Source organism: Solea solea, chromosome 6 (genome assembly GCF_958295425.1).
Source record: "Solea solea chromosome 6, fSolSol10.1, whole genome shotgun sequence".
Taxonomy (NCBI): Eukaryota; Metazoa; Chordata; class Actinopteri; order Pleuronectiformes; family Soleidae; genus Solea; species Solea solea.
The window spans coordinates 28,367,196-28,389,904 of NC_081139.1; the positions used below are offsets into that span (position 1 = coordinate 28,367,196).

A 22,709-nucleotide genomic window follows, 5' to 3' on the forward strand; every position below is an offset into this window, starting at 1 on the left:
ACTCGACTGTTGTTTCTCTGCCTGTTGACAGGCAGGGTACTAGATGTGTTACCAGCCCTTCGCACCCTTGATAACCTGACCATGGACTTAATGTCAGTTTCGCCCAACCTCCAACCCTCACTAGTATGCCAAGACCTACTAGTCACGCTGCTCCTGTCAACTTCAGCATGTGACAAAGGAGTACTGTTCCCACCAGCAACTTTGGTACAGTAACAGGGGGAGCTCTCAGTGGGCCCGACCCAAAGCAAAGATCACACCGATAAGCTTGCCTAAGTTCTCCGGGAACAGGAAGGCTGATTGGGAGAGTATCCAGGCGCAAGCAGGTCCAACAGAGTCCTTTGAAGTGGAGCAGAAGAAACTGAAGGGTCAAGTGACAGAGTTACAGGAAGTCAATGTCAAGAAGGTAGAGGAGCAGAGTAAATTGAGGCCCCAGATGTCCAAGCTCAGCAAGGAGCTGAGCTCTGTATAGACCCAGACTGCAAAGCTGCAGAAAGACATTGGTGCAAATTTAGGAGGATCTCACTAAGCTTCAGTCTGACTTCTACGGGAAAGAGTTAGAAGTTTCTGCTCTGCATCAAGACCTCACCAGAAGAAAAGCTGAGCTTAGCACAGGACTTGGCTGCTAACCATACCAGCCAACTCCTGCTAAGCAAACCACTGCTAACTCCAAACCAGACAGGTTTGGTGGCTCAGACAAAGGAACTGAAGAGAAGCCACAGCTCATTGGAGCAGGAGCTCACTAAACGAGAACAGAAGCACCTGGTGATATGGTCTTTAGAGAGCAGACTCTTTGGGAATATGCAGTGGCTTGCACATGTGAGCAGCCCCAAAAACTATGCCTACCCAGGAAACCGTTTCGAGAAGCCAACAGGCCAAAAGTCATTACTCATGAGAGTGGAGCTTTTGAAGTCCAGCAATCCAACCCCCATTTACACTTCTGAGAGACCCAGCTAACTTGAGAAGCCGGTCAACTGGAGTAGGATCCTTGAGGGGGTGGAGAAGATCCTGAAAGCAGGAAGCTTCTACCTCAAGCCCTGGGTCCGGTCTGGTCAAAGTGGGAGGAGGGACGAGGCAAAGCCCGACCAAATGACTCTGGTGTTGCCCAACCATCTAAGGAAGGAAGACAACAAAGCTTTGGGGGTGGGCTACCTTGTGCAAGAAGACAAGCTCTTTGAGATGGCTTTTATTAACTTCTCTAAAAGAAAAAAGAAAACGAGAACCGTGATTGACCTTACTGAAGGAGAACCAGATGTAAAAGCACCAAACCCATTAACTCGTCGCGTCCTACTGAGCCAGATCGCTGGATTGTAAGGACCCCATCGATCTAACAACACCTGTGAAGCAAAAAGGTGTGATTCTTGTGAGGAAGGCCTCCCAGGAAGCTGGCTAGGTCATTAAGGACACTTGGGATGAATCCCTCTCCGACGAGCTCCGAGGGAAAGCAATTGAGTTGTTCAAGGAGTGGCAAAAGGGTCCTGAGTTCCTGTCTTCAGTCGAAGATTGGCCAATGAAGTCTGCCGCAAAAGTGGCAGCTGATGCTACAGAGACAGTGAGTAAACTCCAGAAGAAAGACTTTACAGCAGTTCTCACCAGAACTCAAGCAAAGAAGTTGTTAAATTCCAGTGGTGAAGGCCGGAATTTCACAGATGGAGTTAGCAGGTCTCTAGCAGGGCTCCAGTCGGCAGGATATGAGACAAAATCGTCCCCTGTTGAGACCAAGAAAGATGAGACACTGTGGGGAGCCGCACTCATAGCCCAAGTGGGTCTGAAAAGGTACAGCTCTCTAGCTAAGCTCTGTGGAGGGGTCAGTTATGCCCGAAGGGCTGCAAAGAAGTGGTTCGCTCGTATAGGGAGAGCCCCTATTCCAGCAAAGTGGGAGGTAGTACTGTCAGTGACCGAAATTGAAAGGTTCCCCTATGTCATCCCGCTACGTCATCAGAGACACTGTGAGACGGGGAATAAAGATGAAAGTCCGGGGCGTGGTATTCAGTTGCATGGCTTCGAGAGCAAAGCATGCTGACATTGTGGAAGGTCTGTCGCCGGATGGATTCCTAAAGGCATACCAGCGCTTCATGTCTCTCAGGGGCCACCTAAGAAAACTTTGGTCGGGACCAACTTCGTGGGTGCCAAGCCAGTGTTAAAGGAACCAATTCCTAAACAACATCGACAAGAATCAAGTCCAGAAGAAAGCAACTGCCACTGGGACTTACTGGTCATGGGTGTTTCAGCCAGCGGACTCTCCCCACCAAAACGGAGCAGCTGAAGAAGCAGTCCGTACACTCGAAGGGGGCTGTTACTTAACTAGAATTTAACACTACTAACACAATCCCAAACAGCATCAAAGTGATACAAATTATTGAGAAATAAGCGTGAACAGTGAAGATGCCAAGAAAAGGAGCCAAAGAAAAGACTAAAATAACTGAAGAGCCCATTAACGAGGAAATGTGTCGGGGTCTGACCACGAAGGTGGAGATGTAGTAGATTGAGCAGAAAAAGGTAACCCCTCTAATATGGACATAATAAAGGCAATTCGCACTTTCAAGCAAGAATTGTATGCCGAAGACGATACTAACAAGCTACAAGGTTTTATGGGAAAACTTGAAAAGAAGGCTAAACTGCTTGCTAACATGGTGGATGACTTAGAATGCAGAAGTCGGCGCAACAATGTGCGTATCCTGGGTTTACCTGAGAAGGAGGAGGGCTCAGACCCCCGCTCGTACATGGAGAAATGGATAACGGGCACACCGGCTAATGAGCTCCAGACCTGGATCTGCTCCCAGAGCGTTTATTGTGAAATGATTAAACTACAAAGACACTGAAAATATCCTAAGAGCTGCGAGAGCGAAAAAAAGAGGTGACCTACAAGGAAAACAAAATAAGATTCCTCCTGGACCTGTCAGCAAACGTTTACAAACAACAGAGACAGTAAATTGCGAGACAGGGGAATCATGAAACATCGGATCATCTTCCCCGGAGATGAGTAGATTTGAGTAGGTCGAGAAAACATCCTCACAACTATCTGCTGTGTCTTTTGTGTCTAAAATTGTCAATTATATTGACAATTTTATGTTTCATTTAAAGAACAAACTGAAAAGACTGACACCAAAATCCCTGGTAATTACTACTATTATTTGTTTACTTATTATTTTTCCAGTATTTTTTCATCATGTCATGATGTACAAAAGTCAAAATTTAAGTAATTTAAAAGGAAAATGAGGTTTAAATGGCATCATTGCCTAAAGATAAGTTTAAATATTATTAGTACTTTTGCATTTTTATTTATTTGTTTTTGTATTTTCTTCTTTTTAATTTTATTTTTTAACATAAAGAAGGCCTACATGTAAATATTTGTATAAGTATGTCGTCCTAAATGAGACTAAAAAGTCATACTGTAGTAAGTTGTCCAAAATGAGACAAAAAAGTCATAGTTTATTATGTCGTCCAAAATGAGACAAAAAAGTCAGTTTAGTATGTTGCCCAAAATGATACAAAAAAGTCATACTTTAGTATGTCGTCCAAAATGAGACAAAAAGTCATAGTTTATTATGTCGTCCAAAATGAGACAAAAAAGTCAGTTTAGTATGTTGCCCAAAATGATACAAAAAAGTCATACTTTAGTATGTTGTGCAAAATTAGACAAAAAAAGTCATACTGTAGTAAGTTGTCCAAAATTAGACAAAAAAGTCATAGTATAGTATGTCGTCCAAAATGTGACAAAAAACTCATACTTTAGTATGTTGTCCAAAATGAGACAAAAAGTCATAGTTTATTATGTCGTCCAAAATGTGACGAAAAAGTCATAGTATAGTATGTCGTCCAAAATGAGACAAAAAAGTCATAGTTTAGCCTGTTGTCCAAAATGGGACAAAAAGTCATAATTTATTATGTCGTCCAAAATGAAGACAAAAAAGTCATACTTTAGTATGTCGTCCAAAATGAGACAAAAATGTCATACTTTAGTATGTCTTCCAAAATGAGACAAAAAGGTCATACTGTAGTATGTCGTCCAAAATGTGACAAAAAAGTAAAACTTTAGTATGTTGTCCAAAATGTGACAAAAAAGTCATACTTTAGTTTGTTGTCCAAAATGAGACAAAAAAGTCACAGTTTAGTATGTTGTCCAAAATGTGACAAAAAATCATATTATAATATGTCGTCCAAAATGAGACAACAATGTCATAGTTTGGTGTGTCGTCCAAAATGAGACAAAAAAGTCATAGTATAGTACGTCGTCCAAAATGTGACAAAAAAGTCATACTTTAGTATGTCGTCCAAAATGAGACAAAAAAGTCATAGTATAGTACGTCGTCCAAAATGTGACAAAAAAGTCATACTTTAGTATGTCGTCCAAAATGAGACAAAAAAGTCATAGTATAGTACGTCGTCCAAAATGTGACAAAAAAGTCATACTTTAGTATGTCGTCCAAAATGTGACAAAAAAGTCATAGTATAGTACGTCGTCCAAATTGTGACAAAAAAGTCATACTTTGGTATGTCGTTCAAAATGAGACAAAAAGTCACAGTTTAGCGGGGTGAGGCAGAGAGAGACTGACTTTGATTTGGGTGAGTCCGGGGGGGGGGGTGGTGAACTGTGCACTACTTATGCAGAACACACTGTTTGATGACTGTCAGGTCCGATGGAAGGCCATGGGTGGTGAGCACCGCAGAAAGACCACCGCAGAAAGACCACTGCAGAAAGACCACCGCAACCGCAGCAAGACTTCCGCAGAAAGACCACCACAGAAAGACAAATTGACAAACACTGACCTAGTGACACTGTGTGTGTGTGTGTGTGTGTGTGTGTGTGTGTGTGTGCGTGTGTCTGTGCGTGTGTGTGCGTGTGTGTGTGTCTGTGCGTGTGTGCTTATGTGTGTGTGTGTGTGTCTGTGCGTGTGTGTGCGTCTGTGTGTGTGTGTGTGTGTGTGCTTATGTGTGTGTGTGTGTGTCTGTGCGTGTGTGTGCGTCTGTGTGTGTGTGTGTGTGTGTGTGTGATTGATGGTGTGTCTCTGGACTCTGAGCACAGAAGCGTGTAATAACTGCTGAAGAATTTCAATGTCCTCGAATCCTGAGAGACGTCGTCCACCACAGCCTCCCTCACTCTCTCTCTCTGTGTCTCTCTCGCTCTGGGTCTCTCTTTCTCTCTCTCTGTGTCTCTCTCTCACTCTATCTCTGTGTCTCTCCCTCACTCTCTCTTTCTTCCTCATGCTCTCTCTCTCTCTCTTTCTCTCTCTCCTTGATCTGGCTCCACCCCCTCAAGGACGTTTATTCTGTGGTTAATGTTCACATGAAAGCTAAGTTGCTAACTAGCGAGTGAATGGTGGTGTTAGAGCGTGAAGAAGAGCATTGGTGAGGGAGGTGAAGAAGAAGCTCCACAGGTGCAGTGAGGAGAGAAAGTCCACATCAGTCCATAAACTCCCAGACTATGACAAGTAACATTCTCTGGTCTGATGAGACCAAGATTAAAAGGTTGAGCCGGCATTGGCATGGTGGTGGCAGCAGCCTCATGCTGCAGCTGTCGGAGGTCGATGAATGCGTAGTACAGAGAGGAAGAAAAGCTTGTCCACAGAGCTCAGGACCTCAGTTCACCTTCAACAAGACAACAATTCAGTCACTGAGCATCTGACCTGACCATGACAGAGCTGCGGAGGATCCACTGTGTTCATTTAAAATGCTCACACACAAAATCTATTTGATCTATTTTATCTATTCTGTTTTTTCCTCAGGATTAACGTCATTAACCTGATTATGTGTGTGTGAGTGTGCAAGCGTGTGTGTGGACAGCTTCCACTGAGCAGGAGTGTGTGTGTGTCTGTGTGTGTTTTATTCCCTTGAATTGTTGTGAATGTGAACATGAATCATCTCAGGTTTATGTTCCTGTAATAAAAACTGTCGTCATGCTCTTTAACAACCAGAGGGGGAGCTCTGTGTGTGCGTATGTGTGTGTGTCTCTGTGTGTCTCTGTGTCTGTGTGTGTGTGTGTGTGTGTGTCTGTGTCTGTTTGTGTGTCTGTTTGTGTACGTGTCTCTGTGTGTATGTGTGTGTGTGTGTGTGTGTGTGTGTATATATGTGTGTCTGTGTGAGTGTGTGTATTAGAGCAGGGAGGAAATAAGTTATTAAGATTTAAGAATTTGAAACAGCCGTCCATCTCTTTGTCTGTCTGTCGGTCTCTGTGTACGTCACATGTTCACATCTATGTCACATGATCACATCTACGTTACGTTCACACCTACGTCACATGATCACATCTACGTCACTTGTTCACACCTACGTCACATGATCACTTCTACGTCACATGTTCACAACTACGTCACATGATCACATCTTCATCACATGATCACATCTACGTCACATGATCACATCTTCATCACATGATCACATCTAGGTCACATGATCACATCTACGTCACATGATCACATCTACGTCACATGATCCGGCTACGTCCTATGTTCACATCTACGTCACATGTTCACACCTACGTCACATGATCACATCTTCATCACATGATCACATCTACGTCACATGTTCACACCTACGTCACATGATCACACCTACGTCCTATGTTCACACCTACGTCACATGATCACATCTACGTCCTATGTTCACACCTACGTCACATGTTCACACCTACGTCACATGATCACATCTTCATCACATGATCACATCTACGTCACATGTTCACATCTAGGTCACATGATCACATCTTCATCACATGATCACATCTACGTCACATGATCCGGCTACGTCCTATGTTCACATCTACGTCACATGTTCACACCTACGTCACATGATCACATCTTCATCACATGATCACATCTACGTCACATGTTCACACCTACGTCACATGATCACACCTACGTCCTATGTTCACACCTACGTCACATGATCACATCTACGTCACATGTTCACACCTACGTCACATGATCACATCTACGTCACATGTTCACACCTACGTCACATGATCACATCTTCATCACATGATCACATCTACGTCACATGTTCACATCTAGGTCACATGATCACATCTACGTCACATGATCACATCTTCATCACATGATCACATCTACGTCACATGATCACATCTACGTCACATGATCACATCTACGTCACATGATCCGGCTACGTCCTATGTTCACATCTACGTCACATGTTCACACCTATGTCACATGATCACATCTTCATCACATGATCACATCTACGTCACATGTTCACACCTACGTCACATGATCACACCTACGTCCTATGTTCACACCTACGTCACATGATCACATCTACGTCACATGTTCACACCTACGTCACATGTTCACACCTACGTCACATGATCACATCTTCATCACATGATCACATCTACGTCACATGTTCACATCTAGGTCACATGATCACATCTACGTCACATGATCACATCTACGTCACATGATCACATCTACGTCACATGATCACATCTACGTCACATGATCCGGCTACGTCCTATGTTCACATCTACGTCACATGTTCACACCTATGTCACATGATCACATCTTCATCACATGATCACATCTACGTCACATGTTCACACCTACGTCACATGATCACACCTACGTCCTATGTTCACACCTACGTCACATGATCACATCTACGTCACATGTTCACACCTACGTCACATGTTCACACCTACGTCACATGATCACATCTTCATCACATGATCACATCTACGTCACATGTTCACATCTAGGTCACATGATCACATCTACGTCACATGATCACATCTACGTCACATGATCACATCTTCATCACATGATCACATCTACGTCACATGATCACATCTACGTCACATGATCACATCTACGTCACATGATCCGGCTACGTCCTATGTTCACATCTACGTCACATGTTCACACCTAGGTCAGATGATCACATCTTCATCACATGATCACATCTACGTCACATGATCACACCTACGTCCTATGTTCACACCTACGTCACATGATCACATCTACGTCACATGTTCACACCTACGTCACATGATCACATCTACGTCACATGTTCACACCTACGTCACATGATCACATCTTCATCACATGATCACATCTACGTCACATGTTCACATCTAGGTCACATGATCACATCTACGTCACATGTTCACATCTACGTCAAATGATCATGTCTTTATCTCACTGTTAGATATTTATAACTCACTTACTCTCCCGCACAAAACCTCATTGAGAAAATCAGTGATTTTAACATCACACAGGAGTTGTGTGTGATGAGACAAAAAAAGGTCAGACTTTAGTATGTTGTCCAAAATGAGACAAAAAAGTCATGGTCTAGTATGTGGTCCTGTAGTATGTCTTCCAAAATGTGACAAAAAAGTCAGACTTTAGTATGTTGTCCAAAATGAGACAAAAAAGTCAGACTTTAGTATGTTGTCCAAAATGAGACAAAAAAGTAATACTTTAGTATGTCGTCCAAAATAAGTCAAAAAAATCATACTGTAGTATATCGTCCAAAATAAGTCAAAAAAGTCATACTGTAGACAAAAAAAGTCATACTTTAGTATGTCGTCCAATATGAGACAAAAAAAGTCATACTATAGTATGTCGTCCAATATGAGACAAAAAAAGTTAGACCTTAGTATGTCGTCCAAAATGAGACAAAAAAGTCATACTGTAGTATGTCGTCCAAAATTAGTCAAAAAAGTCATACTTTATTATGTTGTCCAAAATGAGACAAAAAAGTCATACTTTAGTATGTCGTCCAAAATGAGACAAAAAAAGTCATACTGTAGTATGTCGTCCAAAATTAGACAAAAAAGTCATAGTATAGTATGTCGTCCAAAATGAGACAAAAAAGTCATACTTTAGTATGTCGTCTAAAATGAGACAAAAAAGTCATAGTATAGTATGTTGTCCAAAATTAGACAAAAAAGTCATACTATAGTATATCGTCCAAAATGAGACAAAAAAAGTAATGGTCTAGTATGTCGTCCAAAATGAAACAAAAAAGTCATACTTGAGTACGTTGTCCAAAATGAGACAAAAAAATTCATACTGTTGTATGTCGTCCAAAATGAGACAAAAAAAGTGATGGTCTAGTATGTCGTCCAAAATGTGACAAAAAGGTCATCGATCACATCATACGTCTACGTCACACGACAACGTCACATGTTCACGTCACACGCTCATGTCACACAATCTTTTCGTGTGACGTGATCATGTGATGCAGTCTTTAGTTAAATGGTTAAAATCACTGAGTGAGCCTCTGTGTGTCAGGCTGGTTCTCAGCAGCAGGGGGCGCTCACGTCAGCTCTGATCATGTGTCAGTGTCTGGACAGATCACATGATCCATGTCACGCAGCCTCTCACATGACTCCCAGCTCGTCTCAGTGTGGCGTTGCCATGGCAGCGAGCTGAGGATGAAGGAATTCACCCACGGAAATCTGCTCCTTCACACCTTCACCACTCATCTGTTTTCTCTCTTTTCTTTCTACATTCATCCATTCATCACAGTTCAAACTGCTTTTTTTTCTTCCTCTTCCCTCCATAGCATGCATTCCTTCTGTCTCTCTGTCTCTCTGTCTCTCTCTCTGTCTCTAATTGTTGTTTGGATCATGATTTAATTTTTTAGTCAGGATCTGGGTCATGTGACAGTTTGAGGACCTGGGTCATGTGACCTGGGACAAACACATGGAGCCTCAGGCTTATCTCAGTGCAGCCTCACAGACCCACGGGCCAAAACTGCCGCCGTCTCCACCACGTCTCTACCGCTGCATATCTGTTAGCTGCCTAACAGGCGGCTTATGAGGAGGTCCTGATAAGATACATTGTCTCCTGTGGAGTGTGTGTGTGTGTGTGCAGCTGACCTCACTGTGGACACTTGTCAGTAACAGTGATTTATTACCCATGATGCTCGGCTGCCTCTCTCAAACAGCTTATCAGCTGCTCTTTTTTATTGTCACCATGTCCACTGACTGCACACAGGAAGTGATCAAAGCTGAAACACTGTCTGTGAAGTCTTATTTAGGTGTTGGAGACTCGTCTCCCTCAAGTTTTCGCCGTGCTTCAGAAAGTCTCTGAAAAAGCCCAGTGTGTCCTCTGCCTCCTCTTCATCACGCTAACACACATCACGTGACCGTGTAAAATGATTCAGGCAAAGATCTTCAGCTCTAGGAGCTGCTGGTCCTCTGCTGCCTCGTGTGGTCACTTTGTGTCACTGAGGTCAATCTGAACGTTGGATTCCAAACACTGAAGTGACAAAATCAAACATTTGAACTTAGTGATGAAGGCAGCAGTGTGTGTGTGTGTGTGTGAGGCAGCAGTGGATCAACAACTCCCGTGTGTGGGATGTTAAAATCGTTCTCTGTGGACTTTGGTGTGGGAGAGTGAGTGTGTTACAAATGTCCGTCTCACAGTGAGAGGCGTGAGAAGATGTGATCATGTGACGTAAATATCCTAGACTTAAACTGTCAATATGAATCCATGTTGTGGTCAGATTCCATGAGGTCCAGCTGCTCTTGCTGTGATGTCATTATTCATTTGTAAAACAGAAATGAAACGATGATAATCCTCCCTCTGCACTCTGAGGCTTTCATATCACAAACATGATCTGTTCATTCATTCATTCATTCATTCATTCATGTTAAAATAAGATGTAAGGGAATTATAATTATGTCACACAGTCTGTCTGGGGTTCAGGTACTGGTGTTCAGACTCTGGGGTTCAGGTACTGGTGTTCAGGTTCTGGTGTTCATACTCTGGGGTTCAGGTTCTGGGGTTCAGACTAGGGTATTCAGGTTCTGGTGTTCAGACTTTGGTGTTTAGGTTCTGATGTTCATACTCTGAGGTTCAGGTTCTGGTGTTCAGGTACTGGTTTTCAGGTTCTGGTGTTCAGACTCTGGGGTTCAGGTTCTGGTGTTCAGACTATGGGGTTCAGGTTCTGTGTTCAGACTCTGGGGCTCAGGTTCTGGTGTTTAGGTTCTGGGGCTCAAGTTCTAGTGTTCAGGTTCTGGGGTTCAAGTTCTGGGGCTCAGGTTCTGGTCCTGCAGCTGATGAAGTCACTACCAGACCGGTACCCTGTGTGCAAAAGACTTCATGGTTGCAAGTTCAACTCCACACCTGGCAGGTTGTAACTCAATTCTCTTGTAAGTTGCTTTGGATAAAAGCATCTGCTAAATGACATGTAATGTAACAAAACTTCACTGTCATCATCTAGAGGAAATGATGACATCATCAGGACGGTGTTGTAATGATTGTGTATGTGACAAATGTATATTATATTATTGACTAAAGAATTCACTTATGATCAGCTTTGATTGTTTGATTGAGTTTTAATGATTCTGTTGTTTTTTTATTTTCATGAGTTTATTTTCTTGTTTGTTAGTTTCCAGTTTTATTTTGTAGTGCGTTACTTACGTCTCTGTGATCATCTGCTCCGCTCTGATGTGATTCACCTGTGTCCTGTTAGGCTCCTCCCCTCATGTGTTGAGTCTTTGTTTCGGCCACAAACACCTGTAAGTGTGGACATGAACTCATTTAATTATCACAATAATATCATTTTCTTTTAAAACCCCAGTTACCGTGTTAACTTGTTGCACTTGAACCAAACCAGAGACTTTTTAAGTGAGGTTTGGCAGAAACTCTGCGGGAATCTGTGTCATTTATCAAAGGTGTTTTGGCTCAGTGAGTGTCCTTGAATGCCCCGTGAGTCGCTGTGGGTGAGACCTTCAGCCAAAAACCTAAAAACACAAGTGAAACAACGACCTGTCGAGTCATCCAGGCTCATTTTTCATGTTTTTCCATCAACTCAGTGAAAGAGACGGCGCTCGCAGCTGAAGACGAGTGCAGTGATGTCACACCATTGTCTTTGTATCACTGCACGGACCACACTCTTTAAAGGGGTAGTTCAGGTTTTTTATAGTGTGGATATATGAGCTTCTGACACATAGAGCGCCCCCTGCTGCCTTGTGGGGTCACTTTGTGTCACTGAGGTCAATCTGAACAAAGGGTTGGGTTTAGGGTTAACCTAATCCTAAACACTGAAGTGACAATAACAATAACACACATTTGAACAGTGGATCAACAACTCCTGTGTGTGTGATGTTAAAATCACTGGTTTGGTCTATGAGGTTTGGTGCAGGAGATTGTGTGTAGTTGAATAGATTGTGTGTAGTTGTATAGATTGTGTCTGTAGTTGTGTAGATTGTGTGTAGTTGTATAGATTGTGTGTAGTTGAATAGATTGTGTGTAGTTGTATAGATTGTGTGTAGTTGTATAGATTGTGTGTAGTTGTGTAGATTGAGTGTAGTTGTGTAGATTGAGTGTAGTTGTATAGATTGTGTGTGTAGTTGTGTAGATTGAGTGTAGTTGTATAGATTGTGTGTGTAGTTGTGTAGATTGTGTGTAGTTATATAGATTGTGTGTAGTTGTATAGATTGTGTGTGTAGTTGTGTAGATTGTGTGTAGTTGTATAGATTGTGTGTGTAGTTGTGTAGATTGAGTGTAGTTGTATAGATTGTGTGTGTAGTTGTGTAGATTGTGTGTAAATTATAATCTGTGAAACAATGATGTAAAGGCAGATTGCTCTGCGTAGTTCATTCATACAGCTATCTTGAATTAGCGACCTATCAGCCAATCAGAAAATAGTATTCACTGTTGCTGGGCAGACTGGAGGCGCTGCACTCTGCTTTTGTCTCACGTCCGTGTGCTTCCACACGGCTGCACAGCCAGAGTCGCGATACTAGGTTTTTTGGGAAATACAGACAAAAGTGTCTCTTATCCAAGTTGTAGGAACAACAAATAATAACTTGACTTGTAGTTGATCAGTTGGAATCAGAAATGTCTTTTATGAAAGGCAAAGGCCACTAGATTCTTTTATTATTTCATTAGGACAGAGGTCAGATTTTGTCTTGTCGCATAAAAAAAGAGTAGAAATTATGCTTTATTGTGAAAACACAAACATGCTACAATAACACAACATGGGAAAAATAATTCATATTGTGTATCACTCCCATGAGCTTGGAGCTCTACATTCATACGTCTCAAATAACTTATTGATAAAGTCTTCCAGGAGTTCGTCAAGATTCTTTACTTTCATCTTCCTTCATCTTACCTCAGTCATGCTCAATGATGTTCATGTCAGGTGACTGGCCTGGCCAATCCTGGAGCACCTCAACCTTCTTCACTTTCAGGAATTTGGATGTGGAGGCTGAAGTATGAGAAGGATCCATCCTGCTGACCAATGTGCCCACGTTTGTGGTGTAGAATGTCATTCTGCTGAGCTCTCGCACACCTCCATACCAAACCAGGACTTTTACGCCACCAAATGTGACTGTCGTGTGGGTTCCAAGAGGTCTTCTGCAGTATTTGCAGTGATTGGGAAACAGTTCAATGGAGGATGGATCTGAAAAATGTACCTTCTGCCACTTTTCCACTGTCCTTCCTTTGAACAAACTGGGATTGTGGACTGCAACAAACATAACAAACGTGTCTGCCTGACCTTGTTCTCATCCACCTCAGCAGCAGATGTGATGCTGAGCAGCACTTTGGTCTGTGGTTGAGTCTTTGGCTTGTTGTCAGAGGTCACACTTCACATGAAGGTTCTTTTCATACACACCTGGGAATGTGTTACTTACAGTATTTGTCACAGGTGAAGCTCTAATCTGTGATTGGTTGAATCGTTTCAAGACTTTTGTCCTTGTCCTTTTGTTTATCCAGAGAAGGCAGCACACACACACACACACACACACACACAAATACATCATTCAAATACTTCACACAGTAGGACCTGGATCACTGAATAATATTATACACTAGTTTTAACCTGAAAAAAGTGGTTTAGGGGTTTAGTGCTTGTACGTCAGGTTAGGTGCATGACCAGCAGGGGGCAGTAAACTGTTACTACACTTCATTGTTAGAATAGAATAAATGTTTGTCTTTGTCTCACTTTTTACAAGCAACAAAAAAACCAAAAAACACAATAAAATAATAAGAGAAACAATGTTTCCTCATTTACACACACACACACACAAACACATGCATCATCGACTAAAAACTAATGACGACACAAACTGCTCTTATGAATGACTGAATGAATGAATGAAAGAATGAATGAATGAATGAATGAATGCAGTAGTTCATTCACAATATTTTAAACTTGTTTTTCTCAGTGAATAATGATAATTACACTGTGTGTGTGTGTGTGTGTGTGAGAGAGAGAGGGGAGGATGAGTGAACTGTGCAGTTATTCTCTCTGTCTCTCTCGTGTCTTTAGCTCCTCAGTTTAATCTGACGTGATTCTCTCTTCATCTCTGTGGATTCTCTGATATTCTCTGATATTAAATTAGAATTGGGGTTTTACCAGAGCTGCTGATTGTGTGTTTTTTTTCCGGATTTTCTTTTCTGTGTTTGTTTGCGTTAAATTCCGGGGATGTTTTCTGGAGCAACAAGCGGCCGCGGCGGTGCGGCAGAAGCGGCAGCAGAAGCGGCAGCGCTGCGCTCTCGTGCGCGATCACCGCTCTGCTGAACGCGCCGCGGGTCTGTGGATGTTTGTCGGGTTTTTTTTGGAGCGGAGCTGCAGCGGCTCACACATCACCGGACCACGGCTTCTTCTCTGGGATGAACCCGCTCCTGGTGGATCAGTAAAAGTCAGCGGCAGCAGCGGTGGTTCTGCTGTGATTCGATTCTGTTCTTTGTCATGAGCAACAGCGCTCACCGACACCCGGACCTGAACCCGGGTTCCGTGTTCCGGCTGCTCCTGAACCTCCTGTCGCTCCTGGAACCGGCCGCCGCTCTGGAGATTTACGCGCCGCACTCGATCCGCGTGGAGGGCGACGTGACGCTGGGGGGGCTGTTCCCGGTGCACGCCCGCGGGGCTCCCGGGACTCCGTGCGGGGACATCAAGAAGGAGAACGGGATCCACCGGCTGGAGGCGATGATGTACGCGCTGGATCAGATCAACGGCGACGACGAGGTGCTGCCGAATGTGACGCTAGGCGCGCGCGTCCTGGACACCTGCTCCCGGGACACGTACGCGCTGGAGCAGTCCCTGACGTTCGTGCAGGCGCTGATCCAGAAGGACTCGACTGACATCAGGTGCACGAACGGAGAAGCGCCGGTGTTCGTGAAACCGGAGAAAGTGGTGGGAGTGGTGGGCGCATCCACGAGCTCCGTGTCCATCATGGTGGCGAACATCCTGCGACTGTTTCAGGTACAGCTGCGATTTTATCGCGATTCAAGTCACTCAGTGTTGAAGGTGAAGTTTCATAGAGTGCCACAGGGGGAGCCTGCTTCTCTTCACCAAAGCTCCGCCCCCAAAACATTTTTGTAATGCTAGTAACATTTAATGTGAGTTACTTTGTTATCGTTAGTTACTTTGTTATCGTTAGTTACTTTCTTATCGTTAGTTACTTTCTTATCGTTAGCAGTGGCGTCATTAGGCCTATTTAAGGGGGTCTGAAGCTCCCCTAAAATATTCTTAAACCCTCCCCTAAATAATTTGGAGTTTTTATTAACTCCCACATGACTAAAAATCCAGTCCACGTTTTCCCTTGCACCTTGAAGCACACAGAGCGAATACAGCAGCATTAGCAGAATGACGTGAATGAAGAGGTGGGATTGTCTCACGAGAGGGGGTGAGACAACGCAAGGTGGATGTTGTTGCTCTGGTATGTTGTGTGGTTGTTAAAATGTATGCCGTGGTCACGGCCAACAGTGACCGGAGTTAAGCTGTGTTTTGTTGACCTTCCCCGGGGGCCCCACCATCAGAATAATACCACCCACACAGTCCCCAAAGCCACACCCCCTGGTCGGGACAGCTGTAGAGACACATTGCTATGACACATAAACCCCAGAAGAGACCAACAACTCCCCAATACGCAGCACCCTGCCACTGGTGCCCCATGCCCCCAACAATGGCCAGCCCTCCTCTGTTTATCTTCCCCAGCCCAGTCAACTACGGTGGAGGGGGTGGACAGGTTGACAGTGATGAGAGAGATATGGAGTCAGAATTGTGACCAATTGGAGCAATGGCAGCAGGAAGAGCTGTGGAGGGTGTTATCTGACTTTACAGACATTTAAATGAGACGATGAAGTGAGCCTGACACACCTTGTGCAGCATGAAATAGATACTGGGGATGCCAACCCATAATGACGCGTCCTCGGCACCTCCCCATGGCTCACTGTGAGGCTGCAGACAGGGTGGTTATCGAACCGTCAGACAGTCCGTGGGCCTCGGGAGTGGTGATGGTTTCTAAAAAGAGGAGCTCTAAGATGAGATTCTGCGTGGACTACAGACCTCTGAACAGTGTGACTTAAAAGGACGCATATCCATTACCCATGGTCGATGAGTCACTGGATTTGGTGTCTGGCTCCTCCTGGTTCTCTTCACTCGACCTGCGAAGCGGATACTGGCAGGTGCCCCTCAGCCCTGAAGCGAGACCAAAGACTGCCTTCTCCATGGATAGGGGGTTGTGGCAGTTCCAGGTCCTCAGTTTTGGCCTGTTGCAACGCCCCAGCCACCTTTGAAAGACTCATGGACCAGGTGCTGCCTGGCATCCCACGGCAGAGATGTCTGGTATATTTGGATGACATCCTGGCCTAAAAAGGAGCGAAGGGTGTTCTCCAGGAATTAACTGGTTGTTGATAGAGCGGCAAGGTGTATGGGGTGTGTCCCCGTGAAAAGACACGGATGCAGATGTCCAGTTTAGTGTTGGATTTATTGAACTGTGTGGTTCTCTGGCATTTACGCACAATAAACCCAGGATGTACAGGCGAAAGTTGGAAAACAAACAAGGGAAAATCACGAGCCATCCACCGCGACATCAGGAGGAAAACGAAACCTAAACAGTGCGGCATCTCACACACACGTGTGGTGCGTTCAATACCGTCGGAATGGCTATGGTGCGTTCATGAGTGTCGGACATATAAAAAGTCACCAAGAATACAATACAACTGAACAGTAAAACTCCTTAACAACATGGGCTTTCCAACATGGCCCATGGGAGTTCCTTCCAAACAGCCTTGGAGTTACTGAGGCTGGTGCTGCAGAGAGTGTTGGCAGCAGGCCTGAAATTACACCCCCAAAAGTTCCACTTCATGAGGAAGGAGGTGGAGTTTTTGGGCCACAGACTGGGGGGAGAAGGTATCAGCACACTGAAAGAGAAAGTGCATGCAGTGAGAGACTGGCCCACACCCACTGACCAACGACAACTGAAGAGCTTCCTTGGCCTCCTCATATTACAGGAAGTTTGTCCGAGGTTTCTCCTGCACGGCCACCCCCCTGTACCACCTGCTGCAAAGGGGCAGGGGCTTCAATTGGACACTAGAGTGCCAGCAAGCCTTCAATTCCCTCCAGAAGGCGCTGACAGAAACCCCCATCCTCACTCCCGCTGACCCCATGTTGCCGTTTATTCTTGACAAAGACGCCAGCGATGTGGGCATGGCTCAGTGCTAGCTCAGGTCAACAAGGCTGAGCACCACTACTGTGTTACACGCCGAGGGCTCCTTGCCATAGTAACGGCGATAAAGCACTTCAAATACTACCTTTGTGGCCACCCCTTCACTGTCAGGACGGATCATTCAGCGCTTCAATGGCTGATGTCCTTTAGAGAACCAGAGGGCCAAGTTGTACGCTGGATTGAAATGCTGCAGTCCTTTGTTTTCACAGTGGTACACAGGGCCTTCTGGTCTATGTCGCCTTTAAAGCCCCATTCCTCCTGCACATACTTGCCCAGAGACAGTGACTGACCCCCCTGTTCAAACTCTTCCTTTCTCCTTCCCACCACACACACCTTTCACTGCACAGGGACATAGCCCCACCCTCCAGGCAGAGGCGCCTGGGTCCCCCACTTGTCCACAGCCGCTGAGACGGAGACGTCGGCCGGGCCATCTCAGAGACTTTGTGTAGTCCCTCGGGACAAGGGATTTTGTTGAGGGGGAGCTGTGTAATGAGCTGAGTTATGTGTTTCTGTTATGAGTTCACCAGTTATGCAAATGGTTACAGCTGTTTTGTGTTGTGCACAGAAGTTGAAAGCCAGTAATCGCCTCCTTATTCAACGCTGCAGCACTGGGGTGAGCGTTACAGTATTCATCACTGCTGGTAGTAACAGTTAGTTAGCTCCAGCCCTAAGCCCTAGCTAACAGCAGAAAGTCCCATGTAATTAATGAACCAAGTGCTCCCTGTTTGAAAAATAAAAACCTAGCGTGCACACTATAGACAATCTCTGCACTTGTCTCTCCTTTGTTGTTTTATAGTCAAAAGTTACATTCCAGCTGTAAAAGATCACTGCTATTTAGCTAGCTAGTTAGTCTGACTGCATTGTGAAGGCCCTGGTTGTTTATAGAGTTAAGTGTGAAGTGCACTCTTTTTACCAAAGGGTAACTTCCGGAAGGCAGAGGAGCACAGGGAGTGTGAGAGAGAGACCTCTACTAGAGAGGTGAGTCTCACATGATAGAGTCATTTGTGATGAAATTTTATGGAACTCAATATGAATATGAAATATGAAACATTTCAGTCAAGACTTGAGCTTTCATTGAGGAGAGTTATGATTAGAAAGTGGAGAAAGAATTGCCACCCTTAAAAATAAATGGCATTTTTTGATGCTTCCAGCAACCAAGTAACTCGCAATTGTAGCCATGTTTTTCAAAAATTGTGTTATTGGCTAACTTTTGTTGTTAATGCTGTAACATACTGTCACTGTGCAAACCTGTGTTTGTTTCGTGTCCTGCATTTAAAAAATAATTTCGCAGTCTTTGTTAGCTGTTTGTGAAATGTTTTGCTTGTGCGATATGTTCGCTCACATCCTGTGCCTCTCTTGGTGGCTAAGCCTCCCCTGTCCTTAAAACCTAGTGACGCCTCTGATCGTTAGTTACTTTGTTATCGTTACTGTGTGTTGGTCAGTTAGTCAGTGTGTTGGTCATGTTTCACACTCACATGATAGTAATTACTATAGTTTTTGATTTATCTTCTGTTGTGTGTGTGTGTGCGTGTATATTTATATTTATAATATATTTTAAATATATTTTAATAATATATGTATTATTTGATTTGATTATATTTATATTTTGATTATATTATATTGTTATTATTATTATTATAATAATATAATATTATATTATATTATTATTATATATTATATTCTATTTCATTATTATTGTATTATTATATAAATGATGTTATATTAACCACAGATCACATGATCTCTGACCTGCTGTGATTAGTGTCAACGCATCTTTTTACTTAAGTCATGTGACCAAATGATTTTTTTCTTTACTTTCTTTAAAATCTTCAAATGTCTCAAAAACAAAGTGAAATCACTTCACGTTACAAACATTATGAGTTTTAAATCATGTCTAAACGATGAGGCTCCCCCTTGTGGCACTTCACAGTTAGATAGTAATGAGAAATATGAATTATTTATTCTTTCATCATGACTCAGAATAAAATCATTTCTTTGTCCTGATCTCACTGCTTGTTCTTTCTCCTCTCTCTCTGTCTCTCTCTCTCCCTCTCTCCCTCTCTGTCTCTATCTCCTCTCTCTCTCTCTGTCTCTCTCTCTGTCTCTCTCTCCTCTCTCTCTCCCTCTCTCGCTCTCGTCCAGATCCCTCAGATCAGCTACGCCTCCACGGCGCCGGAGCTGAGCGATGACTGGCGCTACGACTTCTTCTCCCGTGTCGTTCCTCCGGACAGTTTCCAGGCTCAGGCCATGGTGGACATCGTCATGGCGATGGGCTGGAACTACGTGTCCACTGTGGCGTCAGAGGGAAGCTACGGAGAAAAGGGCGTGGACGCTTTCACGCAGCTCTCCAGAGACGCAGGTGAGAGCGGGGAAAGAAACTACAAACATGGATGGTCACAGGAGCTGGGTTTCTGTCACGTGACTGAGTCATGTGACGTTGGTATCACATATCTGGCAAACAGGTTACCGAGTTAACCAGGGTGTGTCCAGATCAACATGTGATAATTTCTTCTTTGATCATCCATATGTGTTGTTATATAAAAACATAAGCTCAAAGGCAATAACACAGGACTGACGATAGAGCCTTGAGGAACACCACAGTTATATAAGAGCGACAGAGGAACAAGGTCAAAGGTCAAAGAAACTTCAGAACATGTGTTAAGTCTATGGATGCAGTTTTAAACATAACTTGTGCAGAGTTTCATTCATTTTTATATTTCCTTCAGTGTCACAGTGATGCAGTGGTGGTTACCATGGTAACTCCGATTCTCTAAAAACATTAGCTGATCCCAGTGAGTTCTGCTGCTTATGTCTGAAGGCTCTCTATGTTTGACTGTATGAGCTGTTTCTGGATGAAACAGTGAAACTGTGACCTGACGAACATGAAACAGATGAGTGAGTTAATCTGAATAATGTGTGACATTTAGACCAATCAGATGTCTCCTCACATCTCAGCAGTCAAGACGTTTCCTGACATTTAAGAGTTTTTAGAGGATTATTAAAGGACACGGAGCTGCTGTCTCACTTCAGGCCCCGCCTCCTTTAGATGCAGCTATTGAAGATTGATTGTATCATAGCGTTGTGACTCAGAAGGCTCCTCCTCTTCCTCCAATCCCTGAGCAACAGTTAGATCTTTCTTAGCTGAAACAATCCCAGAATTCTTAATGATGAAAACACACTGTTTAAAGTTTATCAATGTAATTTACGAGTGGTCTGTACTGGGTCCACATTGCAACATCGGTAGTACAATATGGACACCACCACTACAGATGAGACTCTGGTTTTGTCTGGACCACATAACCCAGAGCACATATTTTCATTTAAATTCATTATTATGGCAGATCAAAAGATTGATATATAACAAAAAGTGGCTTTATAAAGTCATTTATTGTTTTAACAAACTTGAACAGATGCAACATTTACATTCCGATGTGTTCTTTTGTCAAACTCCAAATAATTAGAAAATACAAATTAAAAAAATAAAACATAATTTCCATATAGACACTTTCATTGTAGGGATGTCCCGATCCGATATTGATATTGGATATCGGTCCGATATCAGCCAAAAAAAGAGTATCGGATTATATCGGATTGCCTCTAAAATCTCCGATACAACAGTCCATTCCGCTCCAGCACTTCTATCCAGCGCCTATTGTGATCACGTGGGCTCTGTGTGTCGGATGCATGTAGATCACATGATCACAGACATTATACATTTTTCTTTAACCTCTGACATCAGAGGCTACGAAGCCGCACAGCGAGTGCGAGCTTGCCATTAGCACCATGCTAGCTCATCCTGAGGCGAGCTGCTAAAACAACATTATTTCATAAACCAGCGCCACCTGACGACTTTCAACAGCCTCCGTTTGTTAATTCTACCCCAAAAACCAGCCATGACAAGAGCTTTGTGTGTTTTAAATGTGTCCTGAAGCTCCACACACAGAGCTAAGTACGTCTGCGGGCCGGTCCCCGGGCTCCAGGTTTAACCTGTGGGGCCAGTCCCCGGGCTCCGGGTTTACCTGAGGGGCCAGTCCCTGGGCTCTAGGTTTACCCTTCGGGACGAGACACTCACCCTGTGTGGGTTGGGCTAATCGCTATTACCTGTGAAACACGGGTGCTCTGAAAACACCCCCATTAGCACTTGGTACTTTCCTCCTGATGAAATTAACCATAGACTGTATGAAATGAACATAGCAAAAAATCCAATTTTCTTATGTTGAAGGTTAAAATTGATGTAACTCATTGGTTAATAATAAATGGGTCAGTTTGTCTCATACTAGTGTTCTGTGTTTAAGTCAAAATCACTTGATCAAGTCTATTCTAACATTCCACACTACAAAGTAAGTAATTAAAGTATGTATGATTTGTGCTGATATATCTGCCAATACTCAAGGCTGCAACATCGATATCGTATCGGAAGTGAAAAGTTCAAATGTCTGATTTTGTCACTTCAGTGTTTGAAATCCAACGTTCAGATTGACCTCAGTGACACAAAGTGACCACACGAGGCAGCAGAGGACCAGCAGCTCGACGACACTTGTAATGACTCACACATCACAACCTCGTCTGCAGCTTCACGCTCTGAGCCAAACCTCAGATTTATCTGTTTTACTACGACTAAATATTGATCCAGGTGATCATTCTCCACTTACAGTGTGTGTGTGTGTGTGTGTACACTGACTTATAGCCTCATTCCGCTCCAGCTGCTGAACGTTGGATTAATGGCTGCTAGTGTCAAAACTTACAAGGTCGTCGTGTGATGTGTTGCCGAGAGCGTCGTCAAGGCTGAGCGTTGGGGACGAGCGCGGGAAAAGTTTATCACAACCTCGTCACAGTGATACAATCTAAAAGGGACAGTACGTGGTTATTTGAGGTTCAGGGTGTTACTGCGCTCTGAGTGTCCCCCTGTGGTGAGAACCACGAGGCTGCCAGTGAGGACAAAACTAATTCAAACCCCTTAACAACAGACAAAGTGAAACATACAACAGTCTTTCTCAAGTACAAAAATAATCTGGCTATGAAAATGCTATGCTAAACAAAAACTCACTCTCGAGGAGGTTAAAGACTATGAAGAACACTAAGAACAAAAATCACTCTCAAAGAGGCTAAAAGTAACAGGTTCTAGGTAACAAAACTTATCAACAAAATTCTCTCTTGAAAACGAGGGCATAAAATCAGAATCAAGGCAAGGCACGTGAAATAACGCAATGGCGTGAACAAGGCTGGATGTGGTATGGACGATGACACTGGCACTGAGCAAAGGGAGATGCAGAAACTAAATACA

General features: G+C 43.7%; 1 protein-coding gene across 1 annotated transcript in view; it reads left to right on the forward strand.

Moving 5' to 3' along the window:
• The first annotated feature begins 13,832 nt into the window (after positions 1–13,832).
• The window catches only part of LOC131461038 (metabotropic glutamate receptor 7-like), a 35,997-nt gene continuing 27,120 nt past the window's right edge, over positions 13,833–22,709 (forward strand). Inside the window, exons 1-2 of the mRNA XM_058632014.1 lie at positions 13,833–15,177; positions 19,568–19,784. Coding sequence (XP_058487997.1) covers positions 14,665–15,177; positions 19,568–19,784 — 730 coding nt within the window. The 5' untranslated portion in view covers positions 13,833–14,664. The remainder of the gene's footprint in view (positions 15,178–19,567; positions 19,785–22,709) is intronic.